The sequence below is a fragment of the Dromiciops gliroides genome, chromosome 5, assembly GCF_019393635.1.
Source record: "Dromiciops gliroides isolate mDroGli1 chromosome 5, mDroGli1.pri, whole genome shotgun sequence".
Lineage (NCBI taxonomy): Eukaryota > Metazoa > Chordata > Mammalia > Microbiotheria > Microbiotheriidae > Dromiciops > Dromiciops gliroides.
Window position 1 is genome coordinate 149,049,754 of NC_057865.1, and position 27,257 is coordinate 149,077,010.

Genomic DNA, 27,257 nt, shown 5'->3' on the forward strand with positions numbered 1-27,257 from the left:
GGAGCAGGAGACTCTTGGGAAACATGAGACCATTTCTATCCCCTTGCTCTGTCTCCACTTCAAGCATTGCTCACAACTATATGTGGTCAGGACCTATTAGAACAAATGCCATAGCCACGAGAATAAGACGAAAATAAAATCAGAAAGTATCAAGAGCACATTTAACAGCTCATGTTAATAAAAAAAAAACCTGCGTACAAACCTTTTCGTTTGCAATCTAGTGTTTGTATTGGAAACACATAAATGTGGCAAAGAGAAGAGTCAGCCTCGGGCTTAACAACTGTAGGTCTCCCTGATACTTGAGTCTTGGGGGCCAGTTGGTGTTTTTCATCTTCATTACATAACTGTTCAGACTTTATCTGCTTCAACTTTTGGTTTTTCAGTTCTCGTGGACTTTCACATTTGGCATAATTCCCCAAATTCCTGTTTCTTGGGATTTGCAGCATTGATATCAGTGTATCCATCTCACAAGTACAGTGCCAAGGATTGTCATAGAGACGCAGATAGCTTAGAAGAGGCGTGTAAATGAACACCTCCTCTGTCAGTACCTTTAGTTGGTTGTGCTGAAGTAAGAGGGTGGTAAGTCTGTTTAAACCAAAGAAAGCCTCACTCTCAATTTTGGATATATCGTTTTGTTGTAAATCCAGGCTTTTCAGTTTTTTAAACTTGGAAAACATATTGTTCTTCAAAATACGGATTCTGTTTCTTGCTAGCAGCATGTGCAATAAATCCTCAGGCCAACCAGGCAAAGTATAAACTAGTTTTCTTTCTTGACAATCTAAGTACTTTTCATGAAGATAAGTATATACATCACATGGAAGGCCTGGGGCATAACGCTTCACAGTGCTAGAGGCCCTCCGGCCATTGTTTGCTCTTCCATTGTGAGCTTTGCTTCTTGAACTCCCCAAACTTGTCTTCCTAAATTCAGATGTTTTACAAAAGAAGAGCAATATTATAATGGCAACCACTTGCATCCTGACATCCAGCTGGCCTCAATTACTTTGTGTGATAGATGAAACTGTGAAAGGATTCCTTTGAAATCTGAGTTTGTGTAATATTAACTAATGCAGTTCAGAAACGATGAGATACAGCTGGAATATGTAGAATTCCTGGGTTGGAAAAGAAGAAGAAGATTAGCAATCATAAGGACTTCTTCAGCTTCCTATATGTGAAAAGGATGTTGTAAATACAGTGTAATTTCGTCATCACATTTGTAATAGCACACAGAAATGATAACTTCTTCCAAAAGGAGGTTCATAATGGAGGAATCCTAGGATCATGGATTCAGAGCTGAAAGGGATCTTAGAGATCATCTAGTCTAATGCCATAATTTTACAGATAGGGAAACTGAGGCCCAGTGAAGTCAAGTGACTTACCCACTTCTCCTGGGTAGTAAGTGGCAGACTCAGGACATGAGCCCAGGTCTGAGGATTCTAAATCCAGTAGATTCTCTACTACAACATAGCACCTCCCTCCACATTTTTTCCCCTCCTTGTAGCAGGCATTTCATGAATATTTGTTAACTTGACCACTCCTGAGTATTGACACAATATATATTCCACTTTACTTTTTTTACCTGAACTGAGACTTTTAAAAATTATTTTATTTTACTTCACTAGTTATTTTATAACTTTATCATACTCAAGAAAACATTTAATGAGAGTGTCACCTTTTACCTGAATTATCCTTGAAGAGCAATCAGTTAGCCAACCAATTTAGACAAAGGTGATGATGTGTAAGGAGTTTTGAGATGAAGCGGAGGGAAGAAGATGGAGATTCCAGCTCCATTACAAGCAAAGGAGGCAGTTGGCAGTATTATCCAGGGCTTCAGTTTGGCATGGAATGAGTGATAAAACAAGAGGATGAAGGATTTGAAAGTAGAAGACAGTGTAGAGTTAAATTTGTTAACCATAAGGTCAGCTTTGAAAAGGAAGACAAGGAAAGTCAGAATAGGGGTGATAGATTTAAGTAGATACCGAAGGGTTGTTGGGCATTTTGTTGGAGAGACAGCCTCTAAACTGATGATGACTGTGGGTGCAGTTTAGCAGTCAAACATTAAGCAAAAAGCTGTAAGGAGTTTCTAACTCTAAGTCAGGTTGCAGCTTCTGACAGAGTTTCAGCCCTTATTAAAGACTTTAGTGAGTTATGGTTAAAAAATAGACAAAGCTGTAAGGCACAAATTAGCTGTAAATATTTTGTTTTCTAAAGAGCTTGATGTCAGTGGCAAAGAACTTCATTTTCTGGTAGAAAGACAAATTACAGCTGCTCAGGATTTTATCCTTAGTTTGAAGACTTACATGTCTTAACACTATCTTTTTTTTTAAAAAGAACTCTTAGCAAAAGCTTCTGGCCTTTCAGCTAAAAAAATGGCAGAACCCACTTCTCTCATTGGAAGGAAGAAGTACCTCAGCTGAGGATGTTAGCCAACTGTAGAAGCTAGAAATGGAAATCTTGTGTCAAGTAGAACCTCACCTAGCACCCACCTTAGGACCAGTGAAGCACTATCACAGAGTGTCTACACGAAACCAACAAGGAGCTGTGCCTGGAAGAGATCATGTGTCATTCCCTCATTCCATAGTGGAGACAATATACTGGGAGACTGTATCCCTTGTGTTGTCAACAGGAAACAAGCCTAGCTAGAGCAGCTTGATGACATCATCAGAAGATACTAACAGTCCCCCAGTGTCCTAGGTATGAGTTGCCCCTTCTCCTGTATACCTTGGATATATGTGATCACAATATTTTGTTCCATTGTGTGTTCTTTGTACTGTGTATATTTTTGGTCATATGTTAATAAAGAACATGTTTGCTTCCTCATATGTAGTCTTTAGGTATGCTTTGGGTTTATGAGGAAAATATTTTATTATTGATTTTCTGACTTGTTGTTCAGTTGTACCTGACTCTTCATGACTCCATGAGCATGATAGACTCTCCTGTCCTCTCCTATCTCTTGAAGTCTAAGTTCATGTTTGTTGTTTCCAACATTATCTATCCATCTCATCCTCTGTCATCCCTTTTGTCAACCTCAGGGTCTTTTGCGATGAGTCCTTTCTTCTTATTATTTGGCCAATGTATTTAAGCTTCAGCTTTAGTATTTGTTCTTACCATGCTATTTCATTAAATAACTTGAACTTAAACTACTTATGCTTCTGACTAGTAAAAGTGCATGTATCAATGGAGGCTTGTGAACTATTGTTCTGAGTAATTATAGACTCTATAGAGCAGCTTTAACCTGAGATGACTTGTTTTGGGGATCCACATGAAGACTGGGAGATACCCCTAAGGTGCCACCCTAAAATTAAAATTAAATTAAAATTAAACATCTGCCTTAAATATGCAGATGTTTTTGAAAAGGGTTATATCATCAACTAACACCTGAGTTATCAGTTACCTATTAGAAATTAATTGAAAGCCACCTGAGAGCAGTATTTTTGGGGGAGAGGATACAGGCTAGGTAATCAAAGTCTTAAGTTTGGGGGTGTGGGGGGAAGAATTCCAGGCTGAAGTAAAGGGATATTCAAAACAAAATTTGCCTCGAAAGTAGAATACAGATCCATTTGTTTATAACAACACATATCAATCAGAACATTTCCTTCAACTTGCTGTTGTTATGATTTTCTAATTCAGCTAGAATTGTGAACAACAGGTGCCCTTAGGAAAAATATTTTGAAATAGTGACCCTATTCATATTTACAACCAAGAAGGTGTTACAGAGAATCATGCTTTGCTTTTCCTATGAAGGAATTGTGATTGTGAATTGTTTTTGGTAGGTACTCTGTGCTATGTAGGAAAGACCCTAAAAAGTGGCTTGAATTTACACCAGTTTTGTCTTTTGTATACAGAGAAAAGGAACTAAACACAAGATGCCTCTCCAGTGAAAGCGTAACGTCACTTACGTGTGCGTCAATTATCTAAACTATAGCTAAGGAACCAGTAAGGAAGCAAAAAAGGTCTCTGAATAAAGAAAATGTTACAAAGGTCATACAGTTAAGCTCATGGGCTTTGTACCCACAATAGCCCCCCACAGGCCTTCAACCAGGCCTAATTTACTAACATTTTAGAGTTCAAATAAGTGAAATTATCCAGTTTCCTATCCCAAAGCCACCAATCAGAAGGGATTGTGGGGGAAGATATTAACAATAACTATAAACATATATTCAGTATTTCAAAGTATACAAAGCATTGTCCTCACAACAATACTGGTACGTAGGTGGTACAGGTATTTTTATTCCCATTTTATTGATGTGGAAACTAAAGCTCAAAGAGATTACTTGATTTACCCAGGATTACTGAGGTTATAAATATGGGGGCATGAGTATGCTGGAGTCAGCCCAAAGTAGCTCCAATTATTAAGTTTCCAGTGTTAGCATGTACATTGTAGAAATTATGAAATGCTACAGGTTAGGGTTTGATTTGTCTTGTTGACTGTTGGGACTTTGTTGTTGTTCAGTCATTCAGTCATGTTTAGCTCTTAGTGTCCCCCGTGGGGGGATTAATCTTTTGATGACTTGGGGTCATAAATGTAAAATATAAATCACTGGCCTAGCCTATAAAACAGTGGTTTCTAACATTTTCAAGTATAAAAATCCCTTTATATCAAACATTTCAGGCACAATTGTCTGTCTGTCTGTCTGTCTGTCTTTCTCCATACATGTGTATGTATATATCCACTGATTGAGAAAATAATGCTACCATGAATTTAGTAATACTAAAATTAACTTGTATTTTATAAATTGCATCTACATACATCTAAAAACAGCAATATATATATATATATAATTCAGTCTAAAGAAGGTATTTTTTAAAAAATGGATTTATGTATAAATCCAAAGATTCTCTGCAGTTACTCTGAGGTGCCCAAGGGGTTGTGACCCATAGGGTCACTGAGCAAGGCTGTTCTTTTTCAGAACTAAGCATCCTCAGACTGCTATGGATTCTGAGATTTTATGCCCGCTTTTTATAGTTTTACCATCTCTCTTTTGATTAGGTATCAGTGCTGTTATTATGTTACCTTTAGTAGCTTGCATAATGTAGTAGAAAGAATAGCGGATTCAAATCCTAAGACCAATACTCCTGGACAAGAGTGTGTTGACAAATATTTAACAACCATCTCTCTCCAGGAAAAAAAAGTATAATAGGACACATTTTAAGTTTAATCTATATTATTAACACTTTTTTAAGTCTAGAAAGGAGGCAACAAGGTGGGTCATTGCCCACCCCCACCCCCCAAAAAGTAGGGAAATGTATAATACATCTTAGAAAGATTTGAATTAGAACCTGCTTCCTTACCTGTAAAAGGACAGTTGGACTAAAATAATAATATTCAATGTTTCCTACTAATGATAACATTTTATGATTTCTATATGCCAGAATAAACAGATTTGAAGTTTAAGTTCAAGGGCCAAATTTTAATTAAATTGAAAACTTACTAATGTGTAACAGCTAATTCTCTGATAATATCAGACAGATAAAGCACAAGTACAATAACTAAGTATATTTAAATAAAGAATATAGACTAAAATGAACAAAATCTTTGAATAGCTTGATTTATATCCTTTGTGAAGATTTCTTTACAGGTGAAAAAAGCATGGACTTTTTTTGGGGGGGGGCGGGGCAATGGGGGTTAAGTGACTTGCCCAGGGTCACACAGCTAGTAAGTGTCAAGTGTCTGAGGCCAGATTTGAACTCCGGTACTCCTGAATCCAGGACCGGTGCTTTACCCACTGCACCACCTAGCTGCCCCCTAGCATGGACTTTTTTAAAGGAAGAAAATAGAAGTAACAAGTGAGATTTAAATAGACTTTTATAACTATTATGTTCTAGACAGGTCATTATAATAAAAAACCCTTTACCTTAATTGCCTGTTATTTTTATAAATTCATTATGCTGATGCTAATTTTTTCCCTGTGTTTACTTTTGATTTTGTAATATCTGTGGTTTGTTAGTTGTTCAGTTATTATCTTTATGCAGATAACTTCCTAATCTCTATATTTAGCTAGTCTTTCTCTTGAGCTTCTCTCTCATTACCAACTGTCTGTCTGAACAGTTTGAATTAGATATGCCTTAGCATCTCCATATCCCAAACAGAAGCCATTCTCTTTCCTTTTTAACCCCATTCTTCTTCTCTACTTTCCTATTTCTGTGGGGGCACCACTATTTTTCCTAGTCACCCAATTTTGCAATCTCATGGTTATCTTCAATTTCTAACTCTCCCTCACCCCATATATCCAGTCAGTTTCCAAGTCTTGTTGAGTCTATGTACACCTGTCTCTCATCTGTCTCTTCTCTAATCACATGGCCACTACCTTTGTTCAGGTCTTTATCATCTCTTTATTTATTTGTTGTTATAATAACATCTACTCAGTCCCCTGTCTAATCCATCCTCAACACAGCTGCTAAATGACTATTCCCAAAGCACAGGTTTGACCATATCACTTCCTCACTTAATAGTGACTCCCCATCATCCCTAGTATAAAATGTTAACTCCTCTATTTGCCATTTAAAAACCTTTACTTCTGTTTTCCAGCTTTCCTTTAGAGCTTTATTAAATATTGTCCTTTCTAAAAAACTCTGTGGTCCAGCCAAACTGTTGGTCTTGTTTTTCTTCACATGTGGCATTCTGTCTCCCATCTCCATTCCTTTGTATAGGCTATACTTCATAACTAGAAAGTTCTCCCTCCTCACTGCTACCTCTTAGAATTTTTAGTTTTCTTTAAAACTTAGTTTGAGGGGGCAGCTAGGTGGCGCAGTGGATAAAGCACCGGCCCTGGATTCAGGAGTACCTGAGTTTAAATCCGGCCTCAGACACTTGACAATTACTAGCTGTGTGACCCTGGGCAAGTCACTTAACCCCCATAGCCCTGGGAAAAAAAAAAAAAACTTAGTTTGAATAAATTCTCCCATTTGAAGCCTCATCCCCTTAGTTTCTAGTGCCTTCCCACCCCAAATCACCTTGTATTTTTATATTTGTTATATGTGTGTCTGTGTTGTTTTCTCTGATAAAATGTGAGCTTCTTTTAAGGGCAAGGACTGTTTCATTTTTGTTTTTGAATCTTCAGTGCCTAGTATTTAATAAAAGCTCATTGATTGGTGATTTCATCTCCCTGGCTTCCTTCAAGGGCTATGTTCCATCTACTTTGCATATCTCTCATTTGTACCTGTTTATTTACATGTTGTCTCCCTTACTAGAATGTGAGCCCCTTGAGGAGTAGGACTTTTTTCCTTTGCTTTGTATGCCCAGCACTCAGCACAGTGCCTGGCCCATAGCAAGTGCTGAAAAATGCTTATTTACTAATATCCTGTCTAAGTACTTATTATAAATGATGAAATCAATATGATAGAAAAGTAAAATGTAGTGCACTTGCCCAGGAATCAAAACCATGAGCCAGAAATAACCTAGACCCAGATTTTGCCAAATGTAAACTACTATATCATCACTGTTTTTGCCATTAGTAGTAAGTATAATTCTTGTGTAACAGGGAGGATTGGCCAATGAGGCCAGCTTTGATGAGAATGCACAGTGGGCAGAGCTGATGTGGACCATGGAGCATGTGGAGACATTTGGTAACTGGTCTCAGGTCGGCTCACCAACTTCATGGTAAAGAAACAGACTTTTGATTGGCTACCGAGCCAGAACTAGGGTACGTTTAAAGGCATTAATTGGCCAAAATAAGTTTCCTGCTATTTCCTGAATTCTGATGTGAGAAATATCCAGCTTCTGGATGGGGAAAGGCCTTAGGTCTTCCTAAGGCCTTTGTGAACCATGTGACATGTGAACATGTGAACCATGAATGCATACTTCTGTTCTTCTCTTTGTATTTGTTTTTCCATCTTTTAGGTGAAATTATACTGACCTACTGAGTGTTGAAAGTTCAGAATGGTGAGACACCAGATACCTGGGAGGTAGAGTCTATCCCAGATTTTGTGGCAAGGCTAGATAGTGAGGGGTGAAGTCTCTAGCAACCTTAGACCTAGCATTGATTGAAGGCAGCCAAGAGGGAGCCACAGCAGTTCATCCACTGGCCATGCCACATTTGCCAGTGAACTTGGGAACAAATGCCTTATAGCACCCACTTTAAGTTGGAATCTACTCTCCCCAGGGATCAAGGTATGGGATAGGTCAGAGTATGTTCTCAGGTTTGGGGGAAAAATGTGTGTTAATTGGTTAAATGATATTGGGGTGCTAATCACTGGGGGTTGACATTAGGGACAACAGACTGGAATAGAAGTTCAAGTTGATACTATTTGAGAAGACTCACACTGTATTTGCAGGATCTTGAAAGGGAGATGCAGTCTTACTCTGGGGGAACTGACTTCAAAGCCTACTGCATTCTTCCAGTTTTCCAAGCTTAAAACCTTGGCATTATTCTTGACTGCCAGTCTCTCTCACCCCACCCAATATCTCTTGCTTATAACTCCTGTTCTTTATTCACGCAGCTACATCATTAGTCTGGTCCTTTCATCACCTCTCACCAGTATTATTGCAACAGCCTCTTAATTAGTCTTCCTAACTCAAGTACCTACCCATTTCAATCTATCCTTCTCATTATGGCCACAGCGATTTTCTTAAGTGCAAATCTGTCCATGTCATTCCCCTGACTCCCTCCAGTATCTCCCTATTGCATGTGGAATCAAATCTAGACTTTTTTTTTTTTAGCTTTTGAAGTTCTTGACAACCTTGTTCCCACTTATCTTTCCAAATTCATTTGGATATCCTCCCATATGCTGTAATTCAGATAAACTGGTTGTCTCTGTATTCCTCACATATGCATTCAGTCTCTGATCTACCTGCTATTGCACTGGGTCCTCCATGCATGTAACATACTTCCTCTTCATCTCTATCACAGGGAATTCTTTTCATGATTAAGCTCAAGTACCACACCTTCTACATAAAACCTTTTTGATTTCTCCTCTCTAAAACTACCTTGTATTTAACACCTTTATATTTATTTGTATTTGTTTTCTTTTAAATTTATTCTGTATTTTTCATACATATATATACATTATTTTATACTTTTGTATTTTCTTGCTGTATCCTTTATTACAATCTAAGCTTCTTATAAATAGGGATTATTTCATTCAATTTGCATCCGCAGCACATAACATACAACCTGGCATAGTATCAGGTTACTAATAAGTACTCATTGATAAAGACAGAATCTTTGAAACTGAATTTTAAAATTGAAAGGATAGTCTCACTATTTTCAGGCAGCTTTTCAACCGAGTAAAAATATTTTTCACCCAAATCCGGTTAACATGTATTGCTTTTGGAATCTATATTTTCCTTAAGTTGTTGCTACTGATGACTTCCAAGATCAACATTTCTTTCAAAGGTCTCTTTCTATTTTTTGGTTCTTAACATACTTCTGGTTTGCATCATTAATTTAGGAGGTAGTCCACTTTTTACAGTGGAAGAAATATTAGGATAGAATTATAATTATGGGAAAAGTATATCATTTCATCAATGAAAGGTACTCCTGGTGTGGGAATTCCTTCCATCAACAAATAGAAACACAACTAGGACTAGGTAGATAAGCCTGAGGCAATATGGTTTAAGGAACTTGCCCAGAGTCAAGCAAAATAGTGTCAGAGAGAGGATTTGAATCTAAGCCCAGGACTCTTTTTTCAGTTATGCCTCTTTGAGTTTCTATATACTTATCATTAATAATATATTTTTTCTTATCTATTGAGGGTTGTATTTCCATGAGAAGCAGACATGCTACCTGTGAGTTTGAATAGCAGAAGTATATTCCGACCTTATGTGTGTCTACCTCATCTTGTTGCTCCACCTAGCATGTCTGTTCTCCCCTTATCAAAATCCTGCTTATTCTTTAAGGCCTAGCTTAAGCTTCATCTCCTCCATGATGTCTTTCTTGATGATTCTAAATGAAAGTGATTTCACTTTCTCCTGAATGTCTGTGGAAATTATTACCTGTGCTGCTCGTATGGAACTTATATATATGTTAGAGGTTTTAAAAATATGCGTATTTTACATTTCTGGCTAGATATAAACTTATATTGAACAGAAACCATGTCTTATACTTCTTTGAATTGTCCTCCCTGCCCCCTCCCTTCACTGTTGCCATGCTTGTAAGCCCTTGTTAAATGTTTATTGAATAATAAATGTATGAAGATCTTGCCTCCAGTTTTTTTAAATGATGATTTGTAATTTGGCCTTGAGCAACTTATATAAACTGTGTTTTTTTTCATGAATGGAGGGTTTTGTGCCAGTTTCCAAGGTATACTGTGGAAATTCAAGAGTTGGTTTTATTGAAGTGTTTTGAAGGCTCAAGGTTGTGATGTGTGCTGTTATTATGAAATGAGTAATTTCTTTCTTTCCATTTCCCCTTTTTATCTTCATAAAATTATAAGCTTGTCTGTATATTGTAATTTTAGGCTGAGAGGAACCACTTCCTTGGAAAAGCAGGCATATACTTAGAATGGATTGCTTGCCGAAATTTCTTTTCTTGTTTTCTAATGAATGTGCTACATTTCATGGAATCTTATTCTTATTTAGACTTTTTAAAAAAAAGTTTAAATGTGTGCAATAAATCTTATAACATGTTATTTATGTTTGATTTAGATCAATGTAAAAATTTGCAAGAACTAAATGTCTCTGAATGTGTAGGATTAAATGTGAGTATCATCTTTTTTCCTCCTATACAAGTAATATATGGGTATGTATATATGCATATATATACATATACGTGTGTATATCTATGTACACACATACACATATACCTATACATATATACATATATATATATATATAAAAACACAAATATCTATCTCTCTATATATGAATATAAAGGGGGAGGAGGGAGAGAGAAGATCAGTATTTACAATTTGGAATACCAGTATACGTTTAGGAATTCTACCAAAAGAAAGTTATACTCCATATGTTTGTTTTAAAGATTGGAGGTTAATTCTATGAGAGAAAGGCAAGGTGTTTTAAATTGGCAAGAAATTTCTATCCCTATATTTACTACAAGTATTAACCTGGAAGGAATGTGCCTATTGCTATCAACACTGGCAAATGTATATGCTCCAAAGATGACAGAAAGGACCAATTTGCATTGGTAGAGGGAGTTTCCTCATTGTGTGTTCCTTATATCAGTGAAAGCTGGTATATATACATACATGCATATGCATACACACATATATTAACACACGCATATAAGGCAATGGGCCAGACTCTCCATTTCCATGGCAGTTATGACTGATGTGGATTTGTTTCCATGACCAAATTGGTTGTCAGAGATCTGCATAAATCATAACACTGTGATCCATAGAATTCAGTCTTACACTGATCAAAACCTCTCCAGACCTTAGTAGATAATCTTTATGACTTTATGTGGCTAAATAAACTTCTCATCTGGTGGCTACCTCTCTGACAATGAAGCTCTATGAACTGGGCTAGGCTGTGCCTTGGATGAGTGGCATATAGTCCATTATTAGCCTCATACCTCAAATCTTTCCAGCTTAATCAGGCCTGTCGGTGTCTGAATCCTATAGGCATAGACTTTGGAAAATCCAAGTCACCTTCCTGCCACAATTAAGCATCCTAATAAGACTTCATTGTAGGGCACCAGTCATTAAAATAAGTACAATGAATAGATTAATCCAGTGCTGTTCTTGTCCCTTGATAAATATTTGGGGACGTGAAGACAGTTTTTTAGTAAGTACGTCATTAAATATTCATTAAAAAAGAGCACAATTATATAAACTGACAGATGGTATATCTTAGTTTGAATTCTGACAAAAGCAAGTATTTTAAGGACTTATTTACTCAATTTTTATCTATAAAACATATAATCAGATCTGTTCCTTTTCAGAATAGGGATAGACATATGTTTATGTGTATATATACATATATATATATATTTAGAGGCATATATTCATATGTAAGTGTATATGCCTATTTTACACACACACACACACACACACACATATACACACATATGTTATAATCACAGATTCCCTGCCTCAGTTTCCATCCCAGCTTATATTTCCTAATCGAGAAAATAAATTCATTTTTTTTCCTCATTATGATTTCCCTCCTGACATTTGCCAGTTGTCAGTAGCAGGAGTGCCACACTTCTCAATATTTGGTAAGAGATGATGACAAAGCATGAAGATTTTTTTAATGAATCATTTTTCAAAAATAAATGAAAGGGTGCCTATCCATTCATGTGGCCCATTTTGTCTCAGAGTCTTCTGTGTACATGGCACTGTTGTTCTAAGTGCTGTGGGAATACAAAAAAGGTAACTTGATTCCGTTCAATTCAGCAACTATTTACCAAGTAGATGTGATATACCAGGCATCACAGATAATGTTCAATCCTCGCCTTTCTGGGGTGAGTGGTGACTGGTCAGACCTCAACTACTTCTATAATTTCTTCAGAAATTTTCCACTGAGAGAGACTGCTGTTCTTGAATTAAACTCTTGGCTACTAGCTGAGCAATTATGGTGGTCTCCAGTTTTTCACAGCATCTGGCAGCGATTTCCTCATATAATCTGCCCCATCCTACTCAATTTTGATGGTAAAAATGTTATTTTTAAGTGCAGAGAAAAAATACAAATGTAATACAAACACAGTGTGTATACATATAATTTTCAAGTGCTTTTAATTGTTCAAAGCCTCCTCTCTTCCTTTCCTTATTGCCTACTAAGGTATTATCATTGTAGATTTAAATTAGCTACTTTATTTGTACTTATCTACATAGAGGAGACACCTATGGATAGCCAGTGAATAATATTATCAAGATTTGGAGTTGTAAGCATCCTTAGAGGTTACCGAATCCAACCCCTCACTTCACAGATGAGGTAGTAAGGTTCAGAGAAGTGAGGCAATTTGCTCAGGTCCATACAAGGAGTATGAGCCTAGTCAGGATTTGAAACTGGACTTCTGACAATCTAGCACTCTTTCCATTATGCTCTGTTTTTAGGTCACACTTAACTTACTTTGAAGTGATTAGGTCGCTTCTTTCTCTCTCTCTCTGTCTCTCTCTCTTTCCTTTCTGCAGGGCAATGAGGGTTAAGTGACTTGCCCAGGGTCACACAGCTAGTAAGTGTCAAGTGTCTGAGGCTGGATTTGAACTCAGGTCCTCCTGAATCCAGGGCTGGTGCTCTATCGACTGCACCACCTAGCTGCCCCCCAGGTTGTTTCTTTATGTTGTTATAGTCCCCTGAAGGGTACTCTGTAATACTGAGGGATACCAATAACCACATGAAAAGCTAAGTCAGAGAGTACAGTTTAATTCTTTTGACTTGTATTACTTCTTCACAAAATGAAAATATGCTCCCCCATCAGAAAGACAGAAAATTTCCCCTCCTTCATTCTCCAGATGTTTTCCTCTAGCTATAGTCACTTCTGCCAAATTCTCCATTGATTGATTGAATGTATTCATTGAAACTACTATGTGCTAGGACTTGCTTTCTTTTATAATTTGTATATTATGTCTCAAGTAAATTTAAATATTCCTTGAATTTACCAGTCTAGTGAGAAAGTCAAACCCCAGTGACATCTGCCTTAAATTTGGAAACATCAAAGTATTTACCAACTATAATTTCTAATAATATGTGGTACTGCTAATTTTATCCAGATTTTACTATTGTTTTCAGTGAAAAACGCATTTTAAATGAAAACCTACATTTAAAGAACTATATTCATTCAACATGCTTCAATTTCTCACAGAAACTTGTCTAATGTTTTTTGTTTTAAAAAAAAAAACCAAAGAGCAGCATAGACAAATTTGCAAATTGTTAAGGGCCCTTAAATATTTGTTTATTAATGTTGTATTTATATTCTTAGTCACTTTGGAAACAATTCCTAGGTCACTTTAGAAACAGAAGGCATGAGGGCAGCTAGGTGGCACATTGGATAGAGCACTGGCCCTGGAGTCAGGAGTACCTGAGTTCAAATCTGGCCTCAGACACTTAACACTTACTAGCTGTGTGACCTTGGGCAAGTCACTTAACCCCAATTGCCTCACTAAAAAAAAAAAAAAAAGAAAAAGAAAAAAAGAAACAGAAGGCATGTCTGATCTGAACTTGTTTTCATATATGTCTATTCTAGAGCAAGAACAGGGAGCTGACTGCTTTCTAGTTTGACTTACCTTAAAGGGCTGCCATTCTGTGGCAGATCAAAAATTCCCATCTCCGACTTCTCTTTGCTGAGAGACCACACTTTCTTTTTCTCTATATCTGTACCTGAAGAAGTACATAAGCTGGTATTCCTGTCTCCCTCTTATTCTCTATTAGTTTGCCTTTTTAGTACTTTTCACCAAGTGCCAATACAATATAGTGCTTCCAGTTGGCATAGAGTTTAAAAAACATGCTTAGCTTGCCACTCTCTCCTCTCATATCACTAGCTTTCTTGCCTTTCCCTTTCCTCCCACAAAAATTATCCCATATTCTTCCTAGCTGATTCCACCTGTAACCAAATCTTTTACATAGAAGGGGTCTTGCCAGTGAAGCAGAAGGAAGGACAGGGTTTCTTACAATAAAAATGATTATATCTCCAATACATGATCAGTGTTGTATCGTTTACTGAGAGCCTGGAAGATATATTTCAGGTAGCATCCTTGCACTTAGTGCTTTTCCTATATGGAAAAATTGAGTTCAAATCTGGCTTCATACACTTAGTAGCTGTGTGGCCCTGGGCAAACCACACAACTGTGTTTTGCCTCAGTTTCCCTAACTGTAAAATGAGGATAATAATAGCACCTACCTCCCAGGGTTCTTGTGAGGATCAAATGTGATAACATCTGTAAAGCACTTAGCCCAACACGTAGTAGGTGCTTAATGAATGCTTATTTCATCCCTCCTCCTTCCTTGTTGATAGTAATCTTAGTTTTTGGAATTTCCTGTTGTTTCAAATGTAGACAGTTTTTATATCTTTACAGTTAAGGCAATTTGTTTTTGTTTGTTTGTTTTGTTTTTTCAGGGCAATGAGGGTTAAGTGACTTGCCCAGCGTCACTCAGCTAGTACATGTCAAGTGTCTGAGATCAAATTTGAACTCAGGTCCTCCTAAATCCAGGGCTGGTGCTTTATCCACTGTGCCACCTAGCTGCCCCTAGTTAAGGCAATTTGACATTTGATACCTAAGCACTTGTCTTTTCATCCTAGAGCTGGTTTCTGAGTAGTTTAAATTTAAATGAGAAATCGATATTGCAGTGAACTGGGATGGATAATTTCCAAATAAAGTGAATAGACTGAATAAACATAATTGTAAGAAAAAGTATAGGTTTCCAGTTAAAACCAATTAGTGCCACTATGAATTAGCCAACACAGGCTGCAAACTGAGTTGTGCTGTGTAAATATGAAGCAGCATTGTGTAATGGAAAAAGGACTGAAGTGACAGTCAAGGCAAGACTTAAGAATAAATCCTATGACCTTAATTTTTCTATGGCTCCATTGGGAATTTGTTGGTCAGTTGTTTTTCAGTAGTATCTGACTTTTTGTGACCCCATTTGGGGTCTTTTGGGCAGAGATCCTGGAGTAGTTTGCCATTTCCTTTTCCAGCTCATTTTACAGATGAGGAAACTGAAGCAAACAGGGTTAAGTGACTTCCCCAGGGTCACACAGATAGTAAGTGTCTGAGGCCAGATTTGTAATCAGGAAGACTCATCTTCCTGACTTCAGGTCCAGTACTCTATCCACTGCACCACCTAACTGCCAAAATGGGGAAAATCATATCTATAACTACCTCAGAGATGTTTTCAGGATCGACCAAGTTAATACATTCAGTGTGCTTTAGAAAGTTTAATGTGATTATCTACTTTTTGACCATCTATTTTTTGCTAAGACTATAAATGTGTTTCCTTGGGAAGTGAATAGGGAGAAAATGGGAAGGCCATAAATCATATTTAATTCTGATAAGGATTTGTTTGTTTCTCTTCAGGACGACGCAATGAGATATGTGTCAGAAGGCTGCCCAGCACTTACCCATTTGAATGTAGCTAACACAGATATTAGTAACAGAACATTAAGACTACTATCAAGGTAATTTTTCCTCTTCCAGAATTAGGTTGATAAGAAACAAGTGACATTAAATTCACCTACTTTCATTTAGAAACAAGGCATTTATCCTGAATGTTTTGAGAGAAGCCAAAGCTTTATAAGGTTTGCATGTTGCTTGTTCATCAGTCTGTACTTCCTTCTTTTTCACAAAGTTTCAGTTCTCCCTGCCTTTGTCCATTCCTCAGTCACCAGTGGTTGACCATTCCAAACATAATATGAATATTGTCTTATGCCTACTTATCACATAGGCCTGATAGAGAGAAACCACTAGCGATGGACAAAATTGCCAAGTTGGGCTCAAATTCATAATGTTCAGTTCTTCATTTTAAGAACAGGGCTAAAAGGAATAATGGGAACTGCAGGAAGAATTCAAATTAGAGACAAAAGAGTTCCTTGAATGTAAGAGTGTAAAATATAAGAATGAACTTCTAAGAGAGATAATATAATCTGTTTTTCTGGAAAAGCTGAAGCAGAGGGAAGAAAACCATTTTTACGTGAGTTTAGGTACAGAACCTTGTAGTATTCCTCTCCACTTTCTGACTCTTAGTACTACTTTTTGTTTTGTTTTGTTTTGTTTTTGCAGGGCAATGGGGGTTAAGTGACTTGCCCAGGGTCACACAGCTAGTAAGTGTTAAGTGTCTGAGGCTGGATTTGAACTCAGGTACTCCTGAATCCAGGGCCAGCGCTTTAACCACTGTGCCATCTAGCTGCCCCAGTACTACTTTTTGCATATTCCCAAGTCCAAAAATGTCTGAGGAAAAAAATTCTTAAGTATAGTCTCCACCTAGCTGCCCCTGTATAGTCTCACTTGAAGGTGGAATGATGGACTAGGTGATATTTTAAATTTCCATTGGTTAGTCAACAAGCATTAAGTGTCTACTGTGTGCCAGACACTGTGCTAACCTCTAGTGGTGCTCTAAATATTCCAGGTGAAAGAGTTAGAGAGGAGAAAAGATCTTTATCTCTGAGACGGGAGAAAAGGAAGAAACAATGGATAAGATTTAAAGATATGTTAATGTATAACCTATATCAGGTTGTTTACCTCCTCAGGGAGGGGTGGGGGGAAGGGAAGGAGAGAGGGATTGAATTTGGAACTCAAAACATAAAAAAACACAATGTATGTTAAAAATTGTTTTTATGTGTAATTGAGGGGGAAATAAAATATTTTTAAAAGATATGTTGAGGTATGAAGAAAAATTTAGACATTTCACATCAGGGGTTCTTAGTCTCCTCAATAAATTAGGAGATGAGGACATCTGACAATTGGAGGAAGGAGAAGTGAGTTTGGGAACTTTAAAAAAGCTGAATGGATTTGGAACAGCTATTTTGGGAAAACTGATATATACTTGCAATATTTTTCCATTTGTATGGATAGAGGTAAGTCTTATAGTTTCTTAAGCCAGTAGAAGCAAAAATTAATACTCTGAAATTTCATCTTCTAGCTATATTTTTTATGTATGACACCAAGGATTCATATAGACTTTTCTGAACAGTTGACAGTGGTCATTTATCTTTATGATAAAAGGACTTGTCCAAGAACTTAATTTGAGGATAGATTATAATGTTCCTGACATAATTTTTTATTGTCAACAGACAAATATATCCCCTCATTGCTTGATATGTCACAATGTAATATATAAACTTATTAGTTACAACCCCAAACTAACATTCTGCAATTTTTAGATAAAATTTTATATATAGAACTTCTTTGGGGTTTAGGGAAGACATGAAAAATATCAGGGCTTTATGTGTGATTAAAATATGTTATTTTTAGATTTTACAGAAAAAAATAGTGGACAATGAGATGTAAATAAGCAGAATGCCTAGTATCCTATAGGAAAACACAAATTTATTATTTTTTTCCCAGGGCAATGGGGGTTAAGTGATTTGCCCAGGGTCACACAGCTAATACGTGTCAAGTGTCTGAGGTCAGATTTGAACTCAGATCCTCCTGAATCCAGGACTGGTGCTTTATCCACTGTGCCACTGAGCTGCCTCCACAAATTTGTTCTTCTTTATATTTAAATACTTTTTCTATTAATTGTTATTTGTGTCCTAATTTTTAAAAAATGCACTATATGAACCTTGTATGAGAGTCACTGTGGCAGAATGAATAGAGGAGACCCAGTCTAGGGGTCAGAAAGACCAGGGTTCAAGTCCTGTTTCTGCCACATTCTGGATGTATGACCCTGGGTAAATTACTTAACTTCTCAGTTACTTAACTTCTCTTAATTCTGTGAGCTGTGGAGAACTAGAGGACCTGTGTTGGAAGTGGGAGTTTTCTCATGCTGTAGCACTGGCCCTATCCAAAAAAAAAAAAAAGAAAAAAAAAAAGAAAAGAAAATGAAGTGAAGCAAACATATAATACAAATACATATCCATTTCTTGATTCTTCAGGAATAAGATAATTAATATCTTATCCAATCTCCCCTCTTCTGGTTTGTCTCTTTTTTTGACAAATGACTATTTGTCAATAACTCTTCTAGAAAGAGATAGAGAAGAGACAGCATAAAGGAAACGTCAGTTTAAATGTTGATTCCTGAATTTTGTCTCAATTCCTTCCTCAAGGTGAATCGTGTAGATAATTTTCCTGGACTAATTAGAGCAATAAAAGTGCTTGATGTAAATGTTAAATCTCATCTAGTCCATCTTCAGCTTTTGGTGGGGATTGCAGCCCTTTTTCTTGCCTTTTAAATCTCCTTTTCTTGTCTTGCAGGCCCTTAATAAATATTGTCAAGCTGAATTGATGATCTTACCCTGTCCCACAGCTCTCACTATTACTTCTCTGTAGACTCCTCAATCTATATCTTCTTGTCTCTATCCTAAACTCAAGTCACACATTTCTGGTTATCCACTGGACATTTCTACTTATACTTCAAACTCACAATGTACAAAGATGAATTTGTACAAAATAGGCAAAAACTCTGCTCCTCCTGTGACTTTGAATGGTACCCCTGGTTACCCGGAGCTCAAAGTTTAGCCATTGTCTTTTATTCCTCCCTCTGCCTTTACCCCCACCATTCAATCCATTTCCATGACCTGTTGAGTCTCTGTCTGCCACATCTTTCACATTTTTCACCTACTCTTCTTTTCCCTTGCCATCATCCTAGGTCGTGCCCTCAGTACCGCTCACGTAGACCACGCAATAACCTCCTCACTGGTCTGTCAGCTTCCATAGTACTCTGGATACACTCCCGCCATATTCATTTTCCTAAAACATCATTCCAATCATGGCGCAGTTGTCCTCTGAAGCCTTCCATGGCTCTTCAGCCGGCAGGCAAGGCCCTCCGTAATCTGGCCATAATGCACTCTTCCATATCCCCTATGCGTAGGTCAAGCGAAATCATGTACTATTTCCCAGATGTGCTTCAGATTTTCCTCGTTAGGTGTCTTGGCTCATGGGATATCTTCCCACCCCAACCCTCACCTTGAAATCCTACAGATTATTTAAGACTTAGACTTTTCCCATGATGGTTTCCCTTATTTCTCCCTAGTGCAAAGTGAGTTCTCCCATTTCTGAACCTATAGGACACTTTGTGCCTCTCTCATGGCACTTGTTAAGTTCTTTGTATCAGACCTTCTTGTATTCAGGTTCTGTCGCCCCTCCAACACTATAGCTTCTTAGCACCAGCAGCCGCATATTGCTCATCTTTGGGTCTCCCAGCGCAAAGCACACTGTGTACAGGGTCACGTATGGGATCTGTGTTGGCATTCTCAGTGCCTTGCCCATAGTAGGCACATAATGAATGTTTGTTCAATGTAGGTATTATGTAAAGTCAAAAAAGATTTTTACTTGGAAAGATGCAACTAAGACACAAAGGAAAATGCATAATCCTTTCTTTCTAAGTAAAGTTGCCCCGACCTCTTACAAGTAGGACTCTGAGGATATTGATATAGCTTGTACTAATTAGAAGTCACCTAATGCAGTGGCATAGAATTCGACATAAAATTGAAAGTATAGCATAGAGGATACAGCTGGCCAGAACTGTGTTCAAATTCTACCTCTGGCACACCCTGGTTGTGTGAGCCTGGGCAGGTCACTTAACCTGCCATTTCCACAGACGATTAAGACAGTATGTTGCAGAAACAGTAGAGGAAGCTGCTTCTATGGAGGTACAGGTCTCCAAAATAATTAATTGCCACAATGAGGAGAATAAACCTTCCTTCTCTCTGAGCATCATGTAGGAATATAGCAACTAAAAGAGTACTTTTATCCAACATTTTGCTCCATTTCCCAAATTCTTGAAGGACTTGCTTGGGCTTTCTGGAATTAACTTATTCTAGGAAAGTATTTATTTACAATCTCCTTTTTTATTGTCCCACAACCCACTTCCTTAATCCCCTAAAATGTGGTTTTAATGGGTCTCTTTAGCACCATCTTCCCATCTGTATGGCAGTATTTTACCCACTATGCTCCACTCATTTTCAATTGTGTTTTGATTTCTGTGTCACAGAGCTTAGTGATGTTTTTGTCTAATCAGTATCCTTTACTATTACCCCAAATCAGTGATTTCAGTTCATTCAGCAAACATTTATTGGGCATCTACTATATGTAAAACACTGTACTAGATATTCTTTGTCATCTTCCTCCTTGGTCTCTCTAATGAATCACCCTCTCCTTTAGGAAACTAGCTTTTCTTGTTTTCTCTTTATTCTGTCTTCTGGTTCTTTTCCTAACCATCTCACCACATTCCCTGCTAAGGTTTTTATTTTTTGATTTTAACATTTATTTATTTTTTTTACTATATCCATCCTTTAAAAGTTTCAGCCCTCAAGCTTCTTCTCTTGAGACAGGTAGGTGGCACAATGGCACATCATCCTCTAATCAGGTGCTTATATATCTTCTGAGTTAGATAACCATTACTTCTGTGTTGATAAGCTCATCCCAGATCTATGTTTTTGGTCGGCTTTATGACTTTTTCACTTGAATTCATTAATTCCAAAAATGAACTTGTCACCTTCTACCCCTATGAATTCCTTGTTTTATCTTTTCCCTTTCTATTAATAGCACTACTATTCTCCAAATTCCCCTAGGCTCAAAACTGCTGAGTATTTTTCCTTTGTTCTGTATATTCAGTCAATGACTGATCTCTCAATCTACTTAGAAATGGCTCTTTGATATACCCATCTCTTATGTTCCCCTTTCCACCACCATGGTCCATTTCAATTCACACTTAAATCATGGTAGTTACATATTCTCTCCCTGATAGCAGCTTCTCTCCCCTCAAATCCATCTTGCTCACATACGTCAGATTCATCTTCCTTGAACAGTGTTTTCATTACATCAGCCTCCCACCTAAGGACCTGCTATTATTTCCTATCACCTGAATGATTTAGTTCAACCTAACATTTAGGACCCTTCACCAACTCTACAGTACCTAGTCAACCTTATCATACACTATTTTCCTACATAAATCATCCATTTAGATCATCCAACTAATTATTATTGTCCCCACACCTTCATTTATATCTTGTTCCAGTGTACTGCCCCTTCTAGGAGTGTCTTCTCACTTCTTTCTGATAATCCAAATTCTAGATACATTAAATTCCATTTTCTCAATCTTCTTAATTCCCCAAGGACCTCTCCTTTCTCTGAATTTCAACAGCACTTAAAGAATCACACCTATTCTAGTACATGTTTGCTAGTTGTTTTTTGTGGGAGTACCTTTTCTTAGCAAATGGATGGTAAATTCCCTAGTGACAAAGAGCTTTCTGCCATTTCTTCATTTTCCTTGAGATAGAGAAAGTTGAATGGATAGTATCTGACTTGATTTGACTATTGCAAGGGCCAAACAATACATGTGAGGCCGAACTATTGTTTTTAAATTTTCTTTAGAGGTTCCATCTTGTGAAGCAACCACTGTGGCTCTTGAGAGATTAACATTCACGTCTCTGTTCTATAAACTAGAAATTGACAACACAGATAAGGCCTTCCACTAAAATTTCATTTAAAATATAATTCTGTATTCCTTATAGTAGTAAGTACCTTGTGTGCTGAGAATTCTTAAACCTTACTTTAAAATGCCCACCAAATTTTCTAAATAGCAGCCAAAAATTAATAATATTAAAACGAGAGTAAAAAAAAACCCACAAAAAACTAGGCAACTGGGAAAAGGTGAAATACAAAGTTAAAATATAAACCAAAACAAGTCAGAAATAGGATTATGTGAATGGTCTCAGGATTTGAAAATGATGTATCAGATTTTGCTCTGCAGGGGACACATTTCTGTGCCAAAACTCAGAATGAAACATAGCAGTATTACTTAAAATTTGCCAAGTGAGATTTCACTGTCAACTGATATTTCTCCCACCACTAGGAACTATAAACCTCCAACAATCATTTCCTCTGGAAAAACATAAAGAGACAAACATTCAAGTAAAGTGCCCTGTGGATTTCCATACTTATGGTTTTCCATTCTGAAGACAAGTCATTGGTAGTCTCATTAAATTGGTAATCACTCAGTTTGTGGACGTGCATCTTTTTTTATCCTAAGAGTTTTCCATCTTGGAAATGATGGATTGGACTCATGATATGGAACCAAAGACAGCCATGGTATTGAGCAAAATACTGAAATATCACATGACTATCCTTTACCTTCCCCCTAAAAGACCTACCCAGCCTTTTCAAATAAGTATAGATTCTCATTTTTAAAGACTGCTATGGAGGAAGATTCCAGAAGCTTCCTTGGAATCTGTATTTTGCTTAATAGTTCCTGTTAGATATCCTTCAGTGTGTCTGACTAATCTTTAGACATGAGTACAGATGGAAGAAAATTGTATTTTCCCTATATTCACTTGAGAGGAGTGAAAATGAAGTGCTTGTTCTTAAGATTTATCAACAGCCCTTTAGATCATTTTAGGAGCTCCAAACAAGGAAGGGGAGTGGCCTGGATTGTTTCTGCTAATGTTATCTCATCTCACTGAGCTGTTGATCTGAGTCAGAACAATATTAAAGATACTAAAATGTTTCATCATATGTTTTGAATACAAGCTGCAGGCAGAGAAAAAAAAATATTTTGTCCAAAAAAATTCAGCATGAGTGGGGAAATCTGTGTCACGTAGACATGTATGTTTCAAATTATTGGAAGTAAATAAAATAAAATAAGGGCATATATGTTTTATCTTTTCATTGAATATAAACTTAAGGCTTCTGCATTTTTTTTCACAACTATTTTCCCTGCCTTCTTCTTTTTTGTCCTTTAATTTTGTTTTTGTACTGTTGGCAATTACAAACGCATGTTGTTAGTTTCCATAACAATGACTTATTCCTCTTCCTTAGAAGTTGTCAGTAGTGGGAGTTCTTGCACTTTTTGAAATGCTAGACTTGGGCTGGCTTGGAAACTTGCCCAAAGACTGTCTTGAAACTGAAAGCTCAAAGAACACAGTAGTATAGACTCATTCTAATTACATTTCATCTCTCTGGGAGCCTTCATTTTGGTCATTGTGGTATGGCTGCAACTGCTTTTCAATTCTCAAAAGATTCATAGTCCATGATGTATTTCCTTATTTATATCATAGTCACTTTAAAGCACTTGCACTATAATATTTTAAGTTCAATTAATCATAGTATATTAGCCTTTTTTAAGATTGGTACTGAAAATGGTTGATAGACACTATAAATGGTAAAAATTCATTTGAAAACATTTTTTTTCCATTTTAAAAGTAACTTTTTAGATTCCTTTTTAATAACCACTTACAGCTTGGAAAAAGCCATGGAAACTGATCCTCTAGATCTGGTTCTAGTCCCATTTGTGCCTCTAGTTAGATGAGTCACCTTGAGAAGTCTGCTTAATCCCTTTGGTCCTCAGTTTTCCCAAATGTGAAATGAAGGAATTGGTCTAGGTGTCTCCTACCTCAAACACACTATGATTCCAGATTAAATTTTTATTGGTTGTGCCCAAATGCTTTTTAAGTCAAATGAGTTTCAAACAAGTTTGTGTGATAATAGTTTAACAGCAGATAAAGTTTTAGAGTATTAGTTCTTTGCACACTTATAGCATCTCTCATTGGAATTCTAATTTTGATGTCTCAGAGGTAAAACTTAGAATAAAACAAGAGAACAAATCTTGCAACTTTGTTTTAAAAATATACTTGTTTTCCAAAAATATGCATACTTTCCCAGTAGACCTTTTAAAGCTAGTTCTCTTAAAATTAAGTTAGTCTCGCTTGAGAGATTTTCATATGAAACTAACTCTAAGCCTAACTCCAAGTAGTTCTGAAATTTTACTGTCAATATCAGTTTCTTCTGCATGGAAAGAAGTCTTCCTCTCACTACTGCAGATTGGCCCCAACCCCTAACCTCTCCCCAAAAGAAATTGTTAAACATCTGAAAAGAGAAAGCCCAGTTAATAATTTTACTTCTCTTAGTCACTTTATGTTAAGAAAAATGCAAGCAAACCGTTGAAATGTGAATTCTGTAATGAACCATAATGACCATTCCCTCCTCTCGTCTCCTCTCTCCCTGGTTTTCTTTTCAGATGTTTCCCCAATTTACAGAAACTAAGTTTGGCTTACTGCAGGAAATTCACAGAGAAAGGTTTACTGTACCTGAGTTTAGGCAAAGGATGCCACAAGATCACCGATTTGGACCTTTCAGGTTGTACTCAGGTTTGTCGTTCACTCCTTTTTTTCATGCGGTGGGGAAGGGGATCCTTTGGAGAACTGTCTGCATCCAGCCCTCATGTTAAAATAACGCAGGGCAAGTACTGCAGCAGACTTTTCAGAGGTTTTAAATTACACAGCCACAGCTGCTTAGATTTTCCTCAAGAATAGTACTATAGGCTTTTGGCTTCTTTCCATTTAAGCATCACATTTACAAACTTATTGGATGAAAAAAAATGACTAATTTAAGGGGGAATGGAGTTTGAATTCCAAAACTTGAGTTTTGAAAAGCAGTTTCATGCAAACATGAATGCAAAAAAAAATTAAAACCTTTGTGAGAGAACTTGCATGATTTCCTGAAAAGGCAAATAACTCACACATGTGCTTTCTGAGGCTAAATAATATGGAAGATTACAAATGCAATGCAAGAGTATTCATCAAGGAGAAAGTAAATGTCACAAAATACCTTGTAAATTTAGTTTTCACATCACATATAAAGAAGTTGAGGTCTGTGCTAGAACTTTTTTTTTAAGGTGAATGTTAGCTTCTTGAGGGTAGGGATAGTTGTTGGTTTTCGTTTTTTCTACTTTGTCCAGGTCTTGTAAACATTTAGCAGGTAATTAACAAATGCCTGCTGAATTGGAAAAGAAAATTTTCAAAGTGTGTGTGAAAGGCAGTGGAAAACATGAACAGAGGAACTATCTAAATGGTAGCTATGGATTAGGTGAGGATATTACAAAAGACTGTCACGGTAGATAATGTAGTTTTTCTGTTTAGTCATTTTTCAGTCTCCATGATCCCATTTGGGGTTTTCTTGGCAAAGATACTGGAATGGTTTGCCATTTCCTTGTCCAGCTCATTTTATAGATGAGAAAACTGAGGCAAACGGGATTAAGTGGCTTGCCCAGGGTCACATAGCTACTAAGAGTCTAAGGCTGGATTTCAACTCAGGAAGATGTTTTCCTGACTCCAGGCCTAGTGTTCTGTCCACTTATATCACCTAGCTGACCTCAGATACTATACTAGACATATTATCATCAATGAATAATACCTCTCCTCCCTTTGGATTGAATTTTGTCCTGTATCTTTGAGAAGTATTTCATTCATTTGTTCATTCTTGTCTTTGCTGTCAAAGTTTTCTTCACTTTATATACCATTCCTAGCCCTTTGCCACAGGTCTATGGCATTGGTGCCAAGATTACCATATGGGGTAGATAAATAAATGGGGGACCTTTCCCTGGGCCAGAGACCAGCAGAAAAAACTTAGTTCCTACTTCAGAATCTTTGGTATTTGTAAATATAATCTAATCATCCCAGACCCAGTTTTAATTTGTTCTCCCTGCCAATATCTATTTATTCCCATGAACCTGATGTGAGTCATAGTAAACCCTGAGAAAACCACTAGACCAATTTTTGAACTGCATTATGTTAGAAATATATTAATTTATAAATGAATCATGTCATATTAGAAATCTGCACACTTATATTTGAAAATAAAGTTTGGAAGGTGTCATACATTCAAATTTTAGGGAGTTAATATTTGATATAGGTTCCAATGCCATTATAACAAAAACACTTTAATAAAATCTTACACAATAGAAAAATTTTCAAGCCCTATCCAGTGGCAGTACATTTCAACCAATATTCAGCCAGAATTCCATTGTGACAAAAGAATTAAAGTAGTAGCTAGGAGTTTGCTATAACAGGATTTGACATACATTTTATTAGTAGACCAAAAAAAAAGAATACTACCATATCACCAGGAAGTCAATAGCTATAGAAGGAATGTTTGTGGATAAGTGAAAATTATGAATGAAGTAGTTGAAGGCATGAAAACTTTCTTTTGCATCTTCTAACCTAAGCGTGGGCATGTTTTTTGCTGTTTAGTACAGGGCTAATGAAGTTAAGGTCATGGGTTCAATCAGCATGTGTATAAGTGAGTTTTGCTCTGGCAAAGGATTGTATTTTGTAACCAGGCCAGCCAGTTCCTGCTGGTCACAATGGGATCTGGATTAGACAGTGCACAGGGATCAGCACGAGTTTCTTGCTTTGGAATGTGCTGAATAATGCAGGATCATAGAATCCTAGCATCTTGGCGTTGGTCCCCCAAGGCCTCCTGGTCCAGTGGACAGTTGTTCAGGAATCCCTTCTGTGATCTTCAACCTCTGAAGACCTCCAGCCATGGGGAACTCGCAGTCTCTTAAGGCTGCTAATCTCATTTTTAAACAGTCCAATTGTTAGTGTTTCCCTCACAAATCAGCCATTCTGCAGTTTTCACCCATTGCTTTTAGTTCTACCCTATAGGGCTAAGCAGAATGAAGCTCATGTCTCTTCCACAAGACAAATAGCCATCACATCCCCTCCAAATCTTCTCTTCTCCAGGCCAAGCATTCCCAGTTCTTTTAACTTTCGAACTTTTATGTTTCCTCACCATCCTGGTCCCCCTCCTCTAAATATGCTCTAGTGTGTAAGTATTCTTTCTAAAATGTGTCCCTCAGAACCAAATATAATACTGCACATGTGGCCAAACCAGGGCAGAGAATAGAGTATAACCAACCTCATTGTGAACAGTAGAATTAGCGTCACCAAGCAACTAAATGAAACAGGTTAAATATAGAGCTATTAACACAT

The 27,257-nt window shown here is 37.0% G+C and overlaps 2 protein-coding genes across 2 annotated transcripts in view; one reads left to right on the top strand and one right to left on the bottom strand.

The window, feature by feature from the left end:
* LRRC17 (leucine rich repeat containing 17) overlaps positions 1–24,766 on the bottom strand; it is a 58,061-nt gene extending 33,295 nt beyond the window's left edge. Inside the window, exons 1-2 of the mRNA XM_043967431.1 lie at positions 24,573–24,766; positions 203–1,109 (exon numbers count right to left, since the gene is read on the bottom strand). Of these exons, the coding sequence (XP_043823366.1) occupies positions 203–974 (772 nt within the window). The 5' untranslated portion in view covers positions 975–1,109; positions 24,573–24,766. The remainder of the gene's footprint in view (positions 1–202; positions 1,110–24,572) is intronic.
* The window catches only part of FBXL13 (F-box and leucine rich repeat protein 13), a 212,442-nt gene that overhangs the window by 73,748 nt on the left and 111,437 nt on the right, over positions 1–27,257 (top strand). Inside the window, exons 4-6 of the mRNA XM_043967586.1 lie at positions 10,583–10,635; positions 15,907–16,007; positions 24,503–24,632. Coding sequence (XP_043823521.1) covers positions 10,583–10,635; positions 15,907–16,007; positions 24,503–24,632 — 284 coding nt within the window. The remainder of the gene's footprint in view (positions 1–10,582; positions 10,636–15,906; positions 16,008–24,502; positions 24,633–27,257) is intronic.